We start from the raw sequence: 19,798 nt of genomic DNA on the forward strand, positions 1-19,798 counted from the left end.
TAAAGGAACCATGGATGAATTTTATCTGTTAGATAGGTCGTTACTTCATATTTATGCAGAAAAAGTACTATGTGTCAGCAGATATAAGTGCTGTAGTAAACAAGCAGCAAGAAATCAAGGGTGCATGTCACTTAGAATGCAAATTGTAAGGCCAGTCCTTCTCCTGGATGGAATCTTCTACTTTCTCAGCAGTTGCAGCTTATCAAGGGGAAACTGTTGTTTCTATTTCTCTGGCTTGGGACATGCAACTGGTAAACCAGGACCACAGGTGTTCAAGTCACCATATTGCTAATTCCAAGCAGTATGTTTTGTTTGTTTTTTTTTAACCTTCAGAGACTGAAGTGCTTTAGGGCTTCAGTTTTCAAAAGGCTGCTGCCAGGAAGCAACGGCTATAGAGCAAATTGCTAGTGTCTGTGAATATCTTGAAACATAGCTGAGCATAACTAGAAGTATTACATCAAAATAAAGACTTCTAAGGGGTTCACCGAGCATTACCTGGGAAATTCATCACAATACACTATTAGTGAGGGCCTATGAGTACACACTTTGGACTAAATTCAACTGTGAGGTAACTACATTGAGTTTGGTGGCGTTACACTAGGTATTAAGTTATCCCATTCTGTATTTTTTTTAAAAAAAAGAAGCTGTAGCTATTCCCTTCTTAGGGTTTGTCTACACTTTGAGCCGAAGGAGTAATCTCCTGCTTGAGCAGACGTACCTTCGCTAGCTCTGATCGAGCTAGTGTGCTAAAACAGAAGTGTAGCTGCGGCAGCACAAGTAGTGGGAGAGACAAGCCACCTGACTACGTACCCAGGGTCTCACGTGGTATCATCCACAGGGCAGCTAGCCTATCCAGCTGCTCCCGCTGCAGCTGCTACACTCCAATCTTAGCGTGCTAGCTCGCTCAGACACTGTGCCACATGACATTAGCACAAGGAAACAAGAGAAATGTGGTCTAGATGAAATTACTATAAGGAGGCGGCATGAGGGAAAAAACATGCTTAAAGAGTAGTTATCAATGCTTCACTGTCAAACTGGGAGGCTGTATCTAGTGGGGTCAGTCCTGAGTCCAGTACTAGTCACAATGAATGACTTGGATAATGGAGTGGAGAGTATGCTTATAAAATTACGTAAGAATGGCCATACTGGGTCAGACCAAAGGTCCAGCCAGCCCAGTACCCTGTCTGCCGACAGTGATCAATGCCAGGTGTCCCAGAGGGAGTGAACCTAACAGGCAACAAACAAGTGATCTCTCTCCTGCCATCCATCTCCATCCTCTGACAAACAGAGGCTAGGAACACCATTCCTTACCCATCCTGGCTAATAGCCATTTATGGACTTAACCGCCATGAATTTATCCAGTTCTCTTTTAAACCCTCGTATAGTCCCAGCCTTCACAACCTCCTCAGGCAAGGAGTTCCACAGGTTGACTGTGTGCTGTGTGAAGAAGAACTTCCTTTTATTTGTTTTAAACCTGCTGCCCATTAATTTCATTTGGTGGCTGCTAGTTCTTATATTATGGGAACAAGAAAATAACTTTTCCTTATTCACTTTCTCCACACTACTCATGATTTTATATACCTCTATCATATCCCCCCTTAGTCTCCTCTTTTCCAAGCTGAAAAGTCCTAGCTAATGAAACCAAGCTGGGAGGGGTTGCAAGCACTTGGGAACATAGGATTAGAATTAAAACTGACCTTGACAAATTGGAGAATTTTTTTGAAATCAACAATATTACATTCAATAAAGAAAAGTGCAAAGTGCTTTACTTAGAAAGGAAAAGTCAATGCACAACTACAACATGGGGAATAACTGGCTAGGTGGGAGTACTGCTGAAAAGGATCTGCAGGTTTTAGTGGATCACAAACTGAACATGAGTCGACAATGTGATGCATTTGCAAAAAAAAGTTAATATCATTATGGAGTATATTAACAGGAGTGTCATATGTAAGACACAGGAAGTAATTGTTCTGCTTTCCTCAGCACTGTTAAGGCCTCAGCTAGAGTATTGTGTCCAATTCTGGGATGGTTTAGGTATATTTGGTCTTGCCTCAGTGCAGGGGGATGGAGTAGATGACTTCTCAAGGTCTCTTCCAGCCCTACATTTCTATGGTTCTATGTGTACTCAAGCTGGAAATTTTGCCTTCCAGCTTCAGTGTAGACATGACATTAGCAATACGTCTCCAAAAAGTAGTACTACTAGGAACTGTGGCACAGCACCAGCCAATCAGCACTTCTGATCTCCTATTTCCCTGTCCTGCACTTTAATGACCAGACAGCACAACTTCCTGCAACTCTCTTATTCCCTTGAAGGCTTCCCTTCCAAACACTGACAAAGGCAAATCCTGCTAAGTTTATGAGATGCGATCAGCTCAAATCCTAATATGTCCATATTAGAAGATATTTGCGCTCTATATTTCAACTCCCTAAGGCTGCAGGAGTCTTTCCAATTACTTCACTGGGGTTTGGTTTAGACCCCAAGCCCATTTATGCCATGCTCTTATTTCCAATTCACAGAGAACCCTCGTCCTTTAAATCCCTTCTCAAACCTTCTTTAAGAGATTTATAAACTTTAGTCTTTTTGTGTCAAGTATCAGAGGCATCCGACGAAGTGGGTATTCACCCACGAAAGCTCATGCTCCAATACGTCTGTTAGTCTATAAGGTGCCACAGGACTTTTTGCTGCTTTTACAGTCTTTTTGTGGATATTTAAAAATTGTAAACCTCAAGCTGCATGCATTAGTCATCCCAGTGACTGGGTAATCATATCACCTTCATTCTTATCTAACTCCTCACTATAGGGTTCATCTTTTCCCGGTTTGTTCTTGTTTAACACATGTTCCAGTCCTACAAACTACTCTATGCAGGTGCCTCTGTACCTGCATGAAACAGACTGCAGATCTAAGAATATAGACTGTAAACATTTTCGGGGAACAGACTCAGGCTACGTCAGGGGTCAGCAACCTCTGGCACACGGCTCGCCAGGGTAAGCACCCTGGCGGGCCGGGCCAGTTTGTTTTCCTGCTGCATCGGCAGGTTCGGCCGATCACAGCTCCCACTGGCCAAGGTTTGCCGTCCCAGGCCAATGTGGGCGGCAGGAAGCCGCAGCCAGCATATCCCTCACCCGCACCGCTTCCCACCGCCCCCATTGGCCTGGGACGGTGAACCACAGCCAGTGGGAGCCGCGATTGGCCGAACCTGCCAACACAGCAGGTAGACAAACTGGCCTGGCCCGCCAGGGTGCTTACCCTGGTGAGCCGCGTGCCAGAGGTTGCCGACCCCTGGGCTATGTCTACAGTACAATCAGAAAGTGTAACTGTAACACATGAAGACATAGTTGAGGTAGCTTTGATCTAACTAGATCAAAGCTAGATTGGGTAACAGTAGCAGGGAAGCAGCTGGCAGCATCGGCTGTGGAATGGGCTAGTTTCACCCATGTGCACCAATCACACTTCCTGATTGCAGCGTAGACACACCCTCAGTCTTTATTTGTTCCATAATGTACATCTAGCATTATTTTGCAATAATTTACAATAATTTCTTCAAGCCCCACAAAAAAGTAAATGAATATATCTCTTGCTGGGCTAAACAATATGCTTTCTGAAAGTTCTCATGGAGAGCAGAAAACAGTCACTTCAGTAGTTATATGCTATAATATTCCATCTGGAATCAGGTTACCCTAGGTGAAAGTTAAAGGGGTGAGAAAAGTCTTAAGTAATTTGCTCCGCTAGTAGCATTAAATGATTTATATGAATTCATAAAATGTTCCAGGTCAGAGTTAGATAAAACCAGCCGTGTGTACTTGTATAGAAAAGTAAATTATGACTACAGGGAGTAATACGAAAAATTTAGGAGCAACTTTTTTATTTATTGTACACTCTCCTGTATAGACGGTGCCTTAGGGGAAGATGTCAGGGAATACTGTCCTGTGTCTCTGTAGGGAATATTGAAATATTAAAAGGAAATAGTATCAGGCATTGTGTCCTACTAGCTGTATATGAAATCCATTTGTAAAATGATATTTTCTGTGGATCTGTGGAACAAATAATAATAAACACACACACATTGAAATGCAGCCACTTCCTAGGGCACAGGGTGGCAGCTAGCTGGCATATTATGCACTGTCCAAGAGTGAGTGAGAGGAAATTTACCCTACACTTACTAAAAGAGCCATGAGATGTTTAAGGTTCACACAGAGCAGACAGAACCTTTGGTGGAGAGTTTCAAACCACCTAGAGATTTTGGACACCCAATTCCTATGGGAATTCCTTAGGCAGCTTTGAAAATCTTCACCTCAGTTTTCATGGTCTAAACCAAACATGAACTTCATAGAACTCATCCTTTACAAGGGAAGGATGAAGTGGCCTGGATAGGATTAGAACCTGTGATCCCAAGATATTGCCAACCAAGAGCAAAGGGATGCCAAACCGCCCCTCTCTGATTACCAACATTAAGCTGTAATTAGTAGGTGAAGTATGGGATTTGGTGCAGTGTGACAGAGGAGCAGAATGGAAGCGCAGCGCTGCTGTCTCAGGCTGGACTGGATGCTTTTGTTCTAAGAAAGAGAAATGCATTGCTGGAACTAGAGTTAATATAAGGCTGGCAGCATTTAGGCAGAGATGAAATTATAACATACAAGAGAGAGGTTTGTCATTACTAGAGTTGGGCAGGATTTCAGAGAATACATTTGGATTCATACAAAAGTCAGATAAACATATAAAAAATGCTCATATAATGGTGTAACTTGTGTTGTGTAACTTGCACGTGTCCAGTAGAGAGCCGGAGCCAGACTGTGAGTGGCCCGTGTGGATGTGTAAAGGAAAGTGCACAAGCAGCTTTCTCCACCCATGTGTTCCCAATGCAAGGCCCAATCACAGTTGCAGATGCTGCACTCAAAGGAAGACAGAGGATACTTCCTGAGGGCATCCTGTGGGTACACATCACTCCAAAAGAGGCACCAGCTGGCAGAGAAGGCCAAGTGTTTTGCAGGGTGCAAATTACACCATTCCAAAAAGTGGGGCAACCTGGCAGTACCTGGGCACACTGAGCTGCTTGAAGGACAGATTGCACTTCCCTGAGTAACAATCCCTCCCTGAGCTCCCTCCAGGCAGTGCAACTCTGCAGGGTCCCCAACACTGGCCACAATTTGGCCCATTGCTTGAATATGTCCGAAATATGGTGATGGCCAAGATTTAGGCAGGTGATTTTTTTTTTAATTTAGGGGTGAGCAAAGGGGCAGAATTTTGCTACAGATAAAATTTAACAAAATTTAAAAATGTTTTTATAGTACGTCAGACAGTTCTTAAAGGTATGTAACAGTGCTCACACAGTATAAAAGCCAATTTCAATTAACACTGCTGCCGTGACGAATCTTGAGTTGGAGCTCCCAGATTTAAATGAGAGGGAACTGATGGCAGGATGTTGAAGGGACCTTGACTTTAGAATTCACTCTATTCTCTATCCCTTTATAGCTCAAATCTGTTGATCTTTGGAACATGTGGCAAATTCCAGCTCAGATTTACTGGTACACTCCAGATGTTTTGTGCTATGCTGGTTTTGCAAAGCAGCTGTAAACTCAAATTTACTTGTCCAGTTAAATTCGGTTTATGATTGCTGTGTGTCTGCAAAGCAACCAGAGAATACCAGTAAATCATGCCCTTTATCAATTTGTTCAGGCTTTTGGGGAGAAATGCATGACGGTTAGTATTGTTTTGATTTGGAGTAGTTAAGATTTGATATATTGAGATAGCCTTTTTGTTGGTCTAGTTGTGCCATGTGGTTGAGGATTTATCACTTACTGCTTTTGTATGCATTATGTTCTACGGTTTGTTAAAAGCACCTAAAGTTTTGGACAATCACTTTTTAATTGTGTTTAAATCATAAATAAATTCCCTTAAACCATAGGAAGTAGAATATTTAGAGTCTCTTATTTAAAATACATATTCCGTTTTCAAAATATTGCCATCCCTGCTCTTTGTCAGCTGGTAGTATTGAGTGAGCTTCTGCATCAGTGATTATATCTTGAGCTTTGAAACTGATTTCCCTGATCTTGAGATGTGAAGATTCAGGACATTCCCTATGCCTTCTTAACATAAATCCACAGAGTCACCAGGAGCAAGGATATGGGAGCAAGAATATTGTAAGGAGTGAGACACTTCACGTCTGGATCATCAAGCAGAAATAAACGAATTGGTCGGAATCCTACAGGATAAACTCAGCGAGTTCCTGTAATGAATGATAAAAGTTGAGTCTTTGTTATCAAATACAGGTCCATGTAAAGTGTTTGGTCAGTGCTAAGTCTGGATTACTGTAATGTCAGGGAGTTATCCTTGGAGAACCCATGGCTTATATGGAATGAGGTCACCCCATTAAGGCCTGATTCAAAATTCATCACTAGGAATCTTTCCACTGGCTTCAATGGGCTTTGGATCAGGCCCTTAATGGTGTTCTTCATATGGAGCATAACACACCTGTGCTTTGTATACTGCACTGGTTGCCCATTTGTTTCTGAGGGCAGGATCCTATAAAGCTCCGTGTAAAATCCAGTTTTATAAAGTCCTGTGTAGTTTGGCTTTTGGTGACCTTAGGGCTTGACCTTGCACCACTTAAGTCAGTGGAAGTATTGCCTTTAGTTTCAGTGAGTAAGATGAATCCCTAGAGACCACCTGTCCAAACATGCACTGGAAAACCCTTGCTAAAAGGGCAAGGAGCAAGACATTCTCAGAGGGGAGCCTAAGGACTGGAATTTGCTTCACCGTTGTTTCCAAAACGCTTAAATTTGAGGTCCTTTAGGAAATGCTGCATTGCCTATTGTTGTATCAACCAGGCAAGGTACTAAGAACTTCAACAGGACTTTATTTTTACAGTGGAATCCTCTGTACCAAGCTGCTGCTGCACCCTCTGTAACTCTCACTCAGCCTTCTCGACTCCTCCCCACTCCTTTCTGTTTCCTGTCCTTTCAGACTCCCAACAGCCAGTGCTCCCAGTTCTAATAATTACAAGCACGTCTAAACACCACACCTATCTATTTGCTCAGGCTTTTCCGTAGTATGCATCCTGCACAGAGTAGATTGGCGGGAGAGGGAATTATTTTTGAGTTAACTTTTGTCAATTCTGTTTTTAATTTATGATTGTTAACTTCTATAAACACATGCATATTTTATAAATCAATCAATAAACAAATTATTAAAATTTAGACCAGAGCTGTTCCTTTATGCACTCCTGAAGCATGAGTTCAGATGTCCTTTATAGTTGTATCCCAGCTAGTGTAAATGTGCACGGCATCTTAATCATATAAATGTGTGATCCTGTTTAAAACACCTACTAAAATAATAGCCTTAGCTGTGAGTTTCACAGGTTAATTATGTATTGTGTTAAAAAAGCATTTCCTTTTATTAATCATTTTAAATGTGTTGCTTTTGAATTTACTCCCTTTGCCTAATTAGATTCTGTCATTCCCACACTTTAATTAACCAGAAAGCTTGCTGTTGAGCAATGTAAGATTTCCTGCCTCTTAATATCTGGCAGCATTTCCAGCCTCTACCAATGCAGGAAAAGAAAGAACAGGACTGGGAATCAAACTTGGGGTCTCCCGTACAATAGAACAGTCATTAGCCACATGGCTGGAGCATCATTTAAATTGAAGATCAATTTTGCACAATACAGATATAACAGCTACATCTGGCAATCCCAAATCTAGATTGCGAATCTTATTTATTACATTTGGTAAGGGAACTGCAATGGAATGGGAAAACTGCAGTTAAAAACTGAAGATAGTGTCTGCTCAGTCACAGTGATGAGGTTATTTGAAAGCAAGAAATCTGAATATAAGAAGACATCAATTCTCCAGAAATCGCCAACAGCAAACAAAACAGATGGATAATAAAGCTCCTTACCAGTCACTGAAGCAGTAAACTGTGACACTGGAAATCTGCCAATGCCTTTATCCCAGTTCTCATGAATGAATCTGACATTTTATGATGCCCATTTAAGGTAGCCTGGAATGACTGGATTATTTGTTCATGATGTTTTACCTTTTCACAAGTTTGTCTCTGGCTTTATATTTGAAAAAGCCTGCAGTTATGCTGAGAATTTTCAACTTTCTAGGACTATTAACCATCTTAATAGCACTCCTGCTCTTTTGAATCATTATGCTCTGTAGCAGTGCAAGGACTCTATTCTGTCGATACCGTTTTGTATTTTATCTACACAGCTCACAGTAGTTCCTTGAATCAAATGAGAAAAAGAGAACTGCTGTTATCTATCCAAGGCAGAACTGGTATGTTATTGCTCTGATTGGTGTATTTTTGTACGTGCCTAAAGCCTAATAGTGAGCTGTTGAGTGCCCTCAACTCTCATTCAATTTGCCAATGAAGTCATTTGGAATTGAGAAAGCTGAGCATCTCACAATAGGTACTCAGCACCTCACATAGCTGGGCCTCTAATTACTCAAAAATCACATACAAATATATTTCTAGTAGATGCCTATTCATGTAGAATTGACTAGGCTGTGGGTCAGAAATATGTTCTGAGTTACATACCCTGTAACTTCCGTTGGGTTGCATGGGGTTCTAGTCATATTGGTCCCTTGCTGTAAAATTCTCCATGAGGTTGACGCGTCTTACAATAACTCAGTGTAGGTTCCTTTTGAGTTATTAGGTTTCTGCAACAATACAACAGAAATAGTTAGGGCAACACCACAAGCCTGCCATCAAATTCTGTTCTGCACAGATAAGAGCGGCACTTTTTTGTAACATGGTGGATGCCGTCACTGTGACTTTCAATTTTGAGCTGTGAAGATAGATAGATAACCATAGTATTAACAGAATAAAGAGCCTTCTTGTATTACTACAGGCATTGATCATTCCAAGAATGGCATTAATGTTAATGTGTAACATTATGTTATTAATTACTATTATCGATGTGGACTGTGGTAGTGGCTAGGGGCTCAAATCACGCATCTGAGCTCCACTGTGCTAGGCACTGTACACACGTGAACTAAAGAGACAGTCCTTGCCCTAAGGAGCTCACAGTCTAAGCACAGGATGACAGACAATAGATGGACAAAAACAAACAAAAGGGAGGACAATGTAACAATCAAGAGACTAATGAGCAGCAGACAGAGCACACTACCCACTAGCCAAGAAGAACTTTCCTAGGAGGAGAGGGGTGAACACTAGGGCAGAATTTGTCCCAAAATACCGGACAATTCTTCAACTCAGTTTTTCTACTTGAAGAAGTTGAACACAGAAACTGGGATTTTCTTTCAGGGGAGTTAGATGCACAGCTCCCATTGAAACCCAATAGCAGTTGGGTGCTTCACCCCATCAGGGCTTGTCTACACTACTGCGTGGGGTCAATCTAAGATACGCAACTTCAGCTACATGAATAGCGTAGCTGAAGTCGACATACTTAGCTCTACTTACCGCAGTGTCTTAACTGTGGTAAATCGACAGCTGACGCTCCCCTGTTGACTCCGCTTGTGCTTCTCATTCTGGTGGAGTACCAGAGTCGATGGGAGAGCACTCAGCAGTCGATTTATAGACATGATAAATCAACCCCTGGGGGATCGATCGCTGCCCGTCGATTCGGCGAGTAGCATAGACAAGTCCTAGATTCCTTCAGAAAACCCAGTTTTTTTTGCCCAGTAGGGTAAATTTGCATGCGTGAAATTGTGTCCTTACATCAACAAGGATAGTAGTGATCACGCCTCTGAAACCTGGGCCCTCTTGTCATTAATTTCAAAATTGCCCTCCACCTCCTGCTGCTCTCTGAAATGCTTTTCTCAGTTGTAATCCACATTGCTTCCTCCCTCCCTTCTGGGGCTGCTGTGGAGAGTTAAGGCTGCAGCGGGGCCTTTTTCAGTTGGAGATTTAAAGCGCTCTGGCTAAGAGCTTCTAACTAGGCTAAAAATACCGAGTGATGTGTAGGGGGGAGGATAAACCTTTTGTAGGAGACTTGAGGGTAACCTCCCATAGTCTTTTTATTGAAATGCCTGCAGTTTTTGGTACAGTTCAAGTTCAAGTCAAGTCAACCTTGGCAGGGATGACAGTAGTAATCAGAGAAGGGGTTAACTACACCTCTACCTCAATATAACGTGACCCGATATAACACGAATTCAGATATAACGCGGTAAAGCAGCACTCCGGCACGGTAAGATTTTTTGGCTCCTGAGGACAGCATTATATCAAAGTAGAGGTGTATATGGGTAACACTGAGCACTGGGCTTCACTGGTTCACCAGCAATAAGGCAGCCTGGGATTCGTGCATCTTCCAGACCCCTAGGCCAATGGGGCTCCTTTGGAGCACTATGAGCAACTTAAAGTTGCTGTCTCCCAGTAGAACCCCTGAGGAGAAAGGACAGCAGTGCAAACGTTAGCTGTCTTTCCTTAAAATATATGTTGAGTTACACTCATGTAATAAAATGCAGAGCCAAGTGGTAAACTCCATTCACCTTGGACCGCTTCACCTCCATCAAGCCCATTAGACCACAGCTCTATAGGAGAAGCAATATTCAGTCCTGCGCCAAGGACAGGTTTTGTAAAGGGAGTTGTGTGGTACAAAGACAACCAAACTGGATCTGTCAGCCAGGAAGAGAGGATGTGGCCCTACCTGGCCAAAGATCGCCTCCAACCCGGCATTTGAGAGTCACAGCAAGCACAGCAAAAGTCCCCTTAGGGTCCTGTTCTCTCACCCACGCCTCTCAACCGGGCCTCTGCAAGGGTAACTGCAGCCCCTTTCTAGGATAGTTGTGACAATTTGGGGAATCTGTCTATGTACAACCTATGAATTCCAGTTTGATTTTATAAACTAACTAAAAATTCTCTGTTTTTCATTTTTTTAAAAATTTAAACAGCCAGAAACAAGACAAAACAAACAACAAAATTGAAAAGTGCAAACATGTAAAAGCCAAAAAAAGGGTGGGGGGGGTGCGAGGGCGGCCACATTTTTTTTTGCTTGGGGTGGCAACAAACCTAGAGCCGGCCCTGTGCTGTGAAGAAGCTGGGGCTCAGGCTCCAAACTGAGCTCTGGGACCCAGTGAAGGTCCCAAAATTCAAGCACCAGGCCATGCCCAGATGTCTACACAAATCCTTGTGAGCCCAAGTCAGCTGACCCAGGCCAGGCACAGGACTTTTAGCCCTGTGTAGACACAGCCTGAGAGACTTGGAAGGAATCCAGAGGGACACTCAGAGACAATAGAAGCAGGGACAGGAGAGAGGAACAGGGGGGTATGCTTTTGTAGCAGAGGGGTCCTTTTAACTGCAAAACCAGCCACAGAAGAAGAAAACTGCAGCGAGGGGAGAGAGTGAATGAGTGAGCAAGTGTCAGAGAAGCCACATGCTGGAGGGTATCCTGGACTCCTGAGAGAACTTGACCTAAGCCCAAAGTATGCTCTAGAGTGGTGAGGAAACTAGGCAGGGAGCGGTGTACAGGCATTTTTTTTTTTGTCTAGATCTGTATATTTCTTGTGCTAGCTAAAGTAAAAAAATTGATTAGTTTTTTTAAACCCTTACAAAGCCTGTGGGTCTGTTTGTGTACCATGCCCTTAAAGTGGTGAACTGTAAACTCAGAGTGCCCACAGGCCTGGCATTCTGGGAAAGCGTGTGCTTAAACTACTGGGGAGATTAGCAGATCAGCACTGGCCCTGGTGGCCTAAGCCAGATGGGCTGTGAGGCCCTATTTCCACAAAAGGGTACCAGACAGAGAGCCTGTGCCTACAAATTGTGCCAGGGAGGCCAGGGAAAGAGACAGTGCTGCAGCCTGCTTAGACCATGGGAAGCTTAAGAGTACACTGTGTGGTAGGACCCAAACCCAGCAATCTGGTGAGTGTCCAGCTCAGGGGAGCTCTACTAGGGCTGTGACAATAGTAACACTCCAAACAGAAGCTTCTCTCCCAAAAACTACATGCTGATGCTCCAAGACAAAACGTACAAACAGCATTCTTTCCCTGTGCTTCCCCTGTAGTCCTAGCTCAAAGGGTGAGACAGGAATGGAACCAGCAGACTGTTGCACATGAGTTGGAGGCACTGGGGAGTGGTTTCTAGGTACTTTGAATTAGTTTTGGAATGTCTTTTAATCTAAACACTTTGTGTCAGTTATAGGTTATGCTCAGTAACTGTATAACACACTTCATGTTTTGTCAAATTATGTGTATTTTTGGTATTTATTTATCATTAATGTGCATGAAATTCTCTATTTCTTTTTTCTAACCAATCTTCAGGTATCTCAATGCCAGTACCTGTGCTTGGACTACAAGATGATTCCAAAGTGTTCAAGAAAGGTAGCTGCCTGCTGGCTGATGAGAACTTTGTCTTAATAGGCTCTTTTGTGGCGTTCTTCATTCCTTTAACCATCATGGTGGTCACCTATTTTTTAACTATAAAATCACTTCAGAAAGAAGCTACCTTATGCATTAATGACCTTGGCACAAAGACCAAGTTTGCTTCATTTAGTTTTCTCCCTCAAAGTTCTCTGTCATCAGAGAAACTCTTTCAACGCTCTTTGAACAGAGAGCTGGGGAATTCAGGAAGGAGGACTATGCAGTCAATCAGTAATGAACAAAAAGCTTCCAAGGTTCTTGGTATCGTCTTCTTTCTGTTTGTTGTGATGTGGTGCCCGTTTTTCATCACCAATGTGATGGCAGTCATTTGCAAGAAATCCTGCAATGAAGAAGTCATTGGAGGACTGCTTAATGTATTTGTCTGGATTGGCTACCTTTCTTCCGCTGTCAACCCATTAGTATACACACTGTTCAATAAAACCTACCGTTCTGCTTTCTCACGTTATATTCAGTGTCGATACAAGGAGGAGAAGAAGCCTTTACAGCTGATTTTAGTGAACACCATACCTGCTTTAGCATACAACTCCAGCCAACTCCAGCTAGCACAAATGAAGAGTTTAAAAAAAGAGGCTAAAATGATGGCCAAGGATTATTCTATGGTTACAATCGGAATACATCCTTTAGATAGTACCTCAAAGGGCAGTATTAGCCCAGTCAGTGAAAAGGTTAGCGGTGTGTGACTCTGCTAGCCTGTCAACAGCTGCCATGGCAACCAATGGTATGTACTCAGAAAACTTCATCTAACTCTGAGAAGCTTTGATAGCTTAGGAACATTAGCCCTGTCTAAGAGAACTTCAATAGCATCACATACTCACGTTATCCAGTTAATGACAAACGGGTTAAAATGCTATCAAATGTGCATTTTTTTCATACAGTATTTCAGCTGTTTTAAGCACAGGCTTTATTAAACTTATTTTTTTAGTATCCTAAATAATATATTTCTTAAAGAAAACAATTTATTGTATTATTATACCATGGGCTGTGAAGAAATTAATGTGTTTCTTTTCCTTCTGCAAATGAAAACAAAGCTATTGTTTGGTTTACTTGCTGGTTACGTTTGAATTAATTTGTCTTGCTACAATGTAATTTTATTATCATTAACTGAGTGAGCACTTTACAGGATTTTACAGGAAAAGAAAACATAAGTTAATTTATGGATATATATTTAAAATAAAATAAATATTAAAGAAAATGCTATGAAAATCTGTATAGATCAACTATGTGAAAAATTTGGTGTTTTTATGGCTATTTTTCCTTTCCAATTACAATTCTGAAATGTTGTTGGGTTTTCTGCCATTTGTTCTGTACTTCAAGTTAGTTCTCTTCGAAAGCAAATTAAATTTGAAAGTTCCTTTGTCGCTACAAACATTTTTGATCTCTATTTTCTATTTCATTTTATCCCTATTCTGAATGTTTCACGTGCACTGGTTTAGACTTAAAAATATACTTTTACAAAAAGTCTCTGTCGAGCTTGGTTCTCTACTACATTATACTGATTTTACAACAGTATAAGTGAGGTAACAGGGTGAAAAATCAGGCCCTGCTAAATAATTTCAGGTTTAATCCTGTTGACATTTCTCTTTACAGCTCCCATAGGTTTCAAATATAATTAACTTCAATGGGAGTGCTGCATGAGTAAGGAGTGGGCTTTAACAGAATATCTTTCCTCATTTCTGCTTGATTAGAAAGGACATTAATATGGTATTTTCCTTGTTTTGTTTTAATGTTTCTATACTGAGAATAATTAGAAGACTGAAAAAGAAGTGTTGTTTTTTTCTTACTAGAATTTGGTTTTCCTCCATCACATATGCAAACTATTTTGCTGTTGCTAGAGGGTTGCTCAGGAATGCTGGGCTGCTTGCATTATTTGGCTACAATATTCATGAGGGATGCCTGGGCTGATCCTTACATTTTGTGGAGGCCCACTGAAAATAATGAGATTCTGCAAATGGTGTAGGATTCTACCTGCACAGATGTAATGGCAGGATAGTTGGATTATTTAAAAAAGCATCAAATATTTTACTTTGATAAAAAGGCCTAATCGTGCAAACATTTATTACGAGGTGTAGCATGTATTTCCACTGAACCCAGTAGGATTCTGTGGGAGAGTAAAATTACAGCTGTTGCTACTATCTGCAAGATTGCATCCAAATATTAGACACTTACATGGACTTTACAAACAGGTATAAGAATAGCAAGGCACAGTCCAGTTTTAGAACCTATCAACTGAAAATAAAGGGTCACTATTTGGTCAAAAGGTATGAGCCAAACCCTAATGTCTTCCTTAAGTCACTGAGTTGCACCAGCATAAGGAGCAAATAAATACTGAGTAAGGACTTTAGCATTTGGCCCCAAACCAAATTCCCTTAGATGATGAAAAATGAAACAATGTTAAAAATCTAATTTAGAGCCTATTGTGGCCTTGCACCACATGCACAGGGGATGAGTCATAGGAGCCTTCCTTGGTGCAAAGAACAAGTCAGATTTCAGTCTGCACTGACTTCAGTGCAATCATTACTCGCCACTGGTGCATACTTAGGAGATATGAGAGCCGTGGTGTTTACCTGAACCACAATATTTTCTGAAGCACCTGAGTGGGTGAGTGCTTCTGCACACAATCTCCACCCTGGGCTGTGCTTTACAGACATAACCGAGCATTTAATTTCAACTGACTATACTGTTTATTTATTTTCTGCATCTTATTCAGCTTGGCCAAGAAAAGCAGACTCCCAATTTCTAGAAAATTTCATTTTCTGTCTCTAACAACACTAGTACCATGTTGCTCAGGTTGCAAACATTGCTCAGGTTGCAAACTGAAGGGAAGAAATGTTGCAGTCTGTTGCGAATTATATCTGTAGGCCACGCACCGTTCGTTTCTAGGCTGAGGCACAAAAACCAAAGATTTACAGGGTGTCCAAATAACAAAGTTTTATTGCACAAGGTTCAAACAACGTTCGAACGTGGTGTCCCCCTGCTAGTCAGGGAGAGACCCAGGCTGCAGATTACATAGAAGTTATATACTTTTTAGGAGTGCATGCTACCCTCGTGAATCGGAAGCCTTAACCAATAAACAAGCCATTTTCTTATCTTTAGCCTATTATAGTCCTCGTGCTGGCTAATGCACAGTCCAGCTGTTACCTTGCATGCTAGAATTTTTCCTTAATTATGTTGCTACAGCTGTGTTCCTATCCTCTTTCCTGTTTCTGACTTTATCTTTCTTTAATGCTGCCCTTGGGAGCCGTGTATGTGATGTGCTCGCTTTTAGTTAATGATGGATACAAAATAGGGAAACTTACAAAATGGAGTTGCTCATGCTAACTACCCCTAACAAGTCTAAACAAGTGATTTTAATTAATTGTTTTACATTTCATTAAAGGATGCCTATTAATATACAGTTCTTTAAAACTTATTAAAATAAAACCTATCTTTTAGACCTATGCTACCTGACAGTGTCCTTTTAATTAATTAATATAGGTAATAGAATTTACCTTTCCACTGGAAAGCAATGTACAAGACATGGATATATATATATATATACACACACACCTCTACCTTGATATAATGCAACCAGATATAACATGAATTTGGATATAACGCAGTAAAGCAGTGCTCCAGGGGGGCAGGGCTGCGCACTCAGGTGGATCAAAGCAAGTTCGATATAACGGTAAGATTTTTTGGCTCCCGAGGACAGCATTATATCGAGGTCGAGGTGTGTGTATATATATATATATACACACACACACACACACTTGATTTTTAATGTCATTAGCTCTCAGATAGTTGTTTATGCAGGGAGAACAACAGCTTTAGCCCAAGAAGCCTCTTTAAACAAAGATGATGGAATGCATAACAGACAAAGATGAATGTCTGTGGTTCTTCATAAATATCTTTGACAATTTGATTGCTACAGTACCTGATCCTGCAGCCTTACTCTGGCAACATTCCCATAGACTTCAATGAGCTTTACCCGAATAAGGACAACAGCCCCCTACTTTGCAGTAATAGATTTGCGAGACAGTTAATAAATAAATATCAACTAAGAGATAAATGTTATGGTTGGTAGACATCAGGGTTTAGCAATTTCAAAACCAGAATTTATAGCACCCTGCTGATATCTAGCCACTGTTTGAACTGAAATACAATATTCTTACTAGGGCTGGTGGGGGAAAATTATTCTACTGCATGAAAAAAATTGAGATTTTGTCATTTGTTTTGGTTCCACATCAGAGAAAAATGAGACCTTGTGGCATTTTTTGTGAAAAAAAAAAGAAAGACCACCCCAGGTTAACTCAGCTTCTAGGGCTCTCACCTGGGATTTGGGAGACCCAATTTAAAGTCTCTGTCCTCTGAATCAGCAGGCTGTTGGCTATTCTGGGGTGGGGTCTCTCTCTCTCTCTTCCACCCTGGATCTGAGAAACATTTACAGTCTAACAGCATTTTTGATGAAAAAAAAACCTTTAATCTAAAATGTTTCAACCAGCCTCTGCTGTTTATAACTTTTCAACAGCATCTGAAAAATGTCCAGTGACTTTAAGCTTCTGTTATTGAATATTTTCTTAGTTTGTGGCTACTGTGCACATTTTTATATACAGTAGGGCAAAAAATCCTCCATTTCTATCCCATTCATGCAATCGTGTACTGTATGTATGTAATTGGTGCCTAATGGTAAGATGCATTCTATTTTGAATACATAACAGATATGTTTATGTAAATACACACAAGAGAAAAATGTTTGTTGTATTTTGAAAACTTTAAATGTGAAATTGTGCTCTAATGTTTAATTGTTTTCTTAAATCCCACTGCTAGCCAAGCAGATTAAAGCACTCAAATGCCATCAGTTCCTTTATAAACTGGAAGTTTGTCTTAAGTTATTGGGGTTTTTTGTTTGTTTGTTTGTTTTGGTAAATTTTAAGAGAACTATATTTGCTGAAGGTTAAAAAAATATTAAAACGGCTTGTTAGAGTCAAACAAAGCAGAACAGCACCTTAAGGAATTTTATGACCTTAATAAACACATGGAAATTATGATCATTTTACCTTTCCAATGAATGTATTTCTCTACAACAAAAATATATTTTGTTTAGATGGGCAATATATATCTAACTGTAAATATCTCAGTTCCAGCAACAAGCTACTTACAATATTAATCAGCCTATCAAATTCATTTGACTCAAGGGAGTGTTATAAAGGTAAGATTACTAAGTGCCATAATAAACTACAATATAAGGGCAGTTGACATATACATAAATTTTACTTGAACTGCATGACCACAGCGCCATCTCTTGGTACTTTTTTAAAGTGAATATTATCATAAGAAGAACTCAAAATGTGTTGTGTCATTTAATGCTTTGTTTTCCTGATATTTGCATAAAATAAACAACTTCCTAAAACATCAAACTGTTAATTGTTCTGTACAGTACATATGATTTTATTAACAACTGTAATGTGTGTTAAAGTAGGATGGTTATTAATAAAGTGCCCTCTCAAAACCCAGTGGTAATCACATGAGCTTCATCAAGCTTTGTAATATATAGCTAAAAATATGTAGCCTCATATTGTTCACAAATTATCCAATTAAGGAAAAAAGGCTCCTTTACTGATTGACCAGTGAGGCACTGATGAAAACCCCAGTTTCAAAAATCATTCCATACAATCCTACTTGTTTCTACTAAGATGATATAGCATCTCTATGTTGGACAGATTCTACTTTCACTTATTCCTGTTTCATACCAATGTAATTCCATTGACCTCAGTGGCATTACTCCTGATTTACACTGCTGTAAGCGAGTCAAGAATCAGACCCAGTACCTATATGTTCACATATCCATTCTGATTTCCATTGCTGCAGCTCAATTTCAAAGTCTTTCAAGCCAGCCGTATCGTCATCTTCATTATTTATGTTACAATTGTGCCTAGAAATGCCAATTGGGACCAAGTTCTTAAACAAATCCTGCTTGTTTGCACTATAAAGAGTCTGCAGTTTTGTGAAACAAAAGGGTTCTGGTTTAACAGAAATAGAGCAAGCACTAGGCATAACCAGACTAAGCAATTGCATAGGGGCCTGTGAGCAGCTCAAGGGAGCTCCCCATTCACTTTTTATTATGTGTTGGGAGGGCAAAATATTCCTGCTTAGGGCCCCCAGTGGGGTAGCACCACCTCTGAACAGAAGGAAACTAAAGTAGACAATTCAATAAGCAGTAGTAGTTCAAAATAATAGAATCCAAAATCTGAATGAAGATTGCAGTCTTGAATTGTTGCTTTCTGTGTGGATAAGGAGTTTATTTTTCAATAAGTACAATCACCAGGTATTATTTTGCAACTAATCCATCACTGAAAAATTCATATGCACAGTATTCTACAATGCAACAAATGGACAAGAATACAGGTATCTGGCTTTTTCAGTCACTAATAAAAATCAGCTTTTACAGTCCAGCAGCATGGGTTCATTATAATGAACTCGGGTGTAGTTAAATTCCATTTAGAATTAAGTAAAAGTCCCCGACTGTTTCAATGTTATGCAAAGTGCATATTGCAACTCCAGTATCAGTGAATGTTTACATATAGTTATGTAGTTCTGTGGCGGTGCGGGAGGAGTGAGATGAAGACTACTTTACTGTAAGAAGTAGTCATGGTACCAGAATTCCTCTGTGTTTTTCTGAAAGCGCCTTCATTGAGTTAACACTTATTATGTAGTTTGCCCTAATTGTTAAAAGAGAATTCATCTGGTTCATCCATCTGGCAGTTCCAGCTGTAAAACAAGAGAAGATGTCTGGTCTGAAAGTTTATCACTGCATGATTTGAGGGGACAATTGAATTCTTGAACTGCTGAAAATATGGGATATATTTGGCAGGTTTCTGTGCTGTGGTTATGTGGGCGGGATGAGGTTTACAGCATGCTTTCAAGTCTTAAAAGAGCAGTGCTCCAATGCGGAAACTACAGAACCTGAACCACCAAAAAAGAAAATCAACCTTCTGCTGGTGTCATCTGCCGCAGAGGATGACAATGAACATGCGTCGGTCCGTTCTGCTTTGGATAGTTATCAGCATGGACACATGTCCTCTGTAATGGTGGTTGAAGCATGAAGGGACATATGAATCGTTAGCACATCTGGCATGTAAATATCTTGCAACGCTGGCTACAACAATGCCATGTGAATGCCTGTTCTCACGGTCAGAGCAATTGACTGAACAAGAAGTAGGATTGAGTGGACTTGTGGGCTATAAAATCTTACACGAAAGCTTATGCTCTGTAGCAGGGTGGACTCTGCTCCGGGGTTTTAAGGGGTTAGAAACAGCTTGGCAGGGCTTGAGAGCTGCTGCTCTCAAGCTGAGCTGATTAGAGAAGTGGCTGCAGCTGGGGGCCACGCCCCAAACTGAGGAGCAGGGCCTTATAAAAGGCAGGGAAGCCAGGAGCAGTCAGTCTCTCTCTGCTTCCAGAGGGAGATGGGCCTGGCTGCTT

At 40.8% G+C, this 19,798-nt stretch overlaps 1 protein-coding gene and 1 long non-coding RNA gene across 13 annotated transcripts in view; one reads left to right on the forward strand and one right to left on the reverse strand.

The window, feature by feature from the left end:
- HTR2A (5-hydroxytryptamine receptor 2A) overlaps window positions 1-15,898 on the forward strand; it is a 73,411-nt gene extending 57,513 nt beyond the window's left edge. For 7 of the 12 annotated variants that reach the window (XM_039524095.1, XM_039524123.1, XM_039524087.1 and 4 more), the window contains one exon: window positions 12,221-15,898. In XM_039524095.1, the coding sequence (XP_039380029.1) occupies window positions 12,221-13,020 (800 nt within the window). In that variant the 3' untranslated portion in view covers window positions 13,021-15,898. The remainder of the gene's footprint in view (window positions 1-12,220) is intronic. The other 5 variants (XM_039524162.1, XM_039524155.1, XM_039524172.1 and 2 more) reach the window with 1 other exon arrangement.
- LOC120397770 overlaps window positions 8,464-19,798 on the reverse strand; it is a 31,849-nt gene continuing 20,514 nt past the window's right edge. Inside the window, exon 5 of the long non-coding RNA XR_005593992.1 lies at window positions 8,464-8,662. This is a non-coding gene — a long non-coding RNA (uncharacterized LOC120397770). The remainder of the gene's footprint in view (window positions 8,663-19,798) is intronic.

Source organism: Mauremys reevesii, linkage group 1 (assembly GCF_016161935.1).
Source record: "Mauremys reevesii isolate NIE-2019 linkage group 1, ASM1616193v1, whole genome shotgun sequence".
NCBI lineage: Eukaryota > Metazoa > Chordata > Testudines > Geoemydidae > Mauremys > Mauremys reevesii.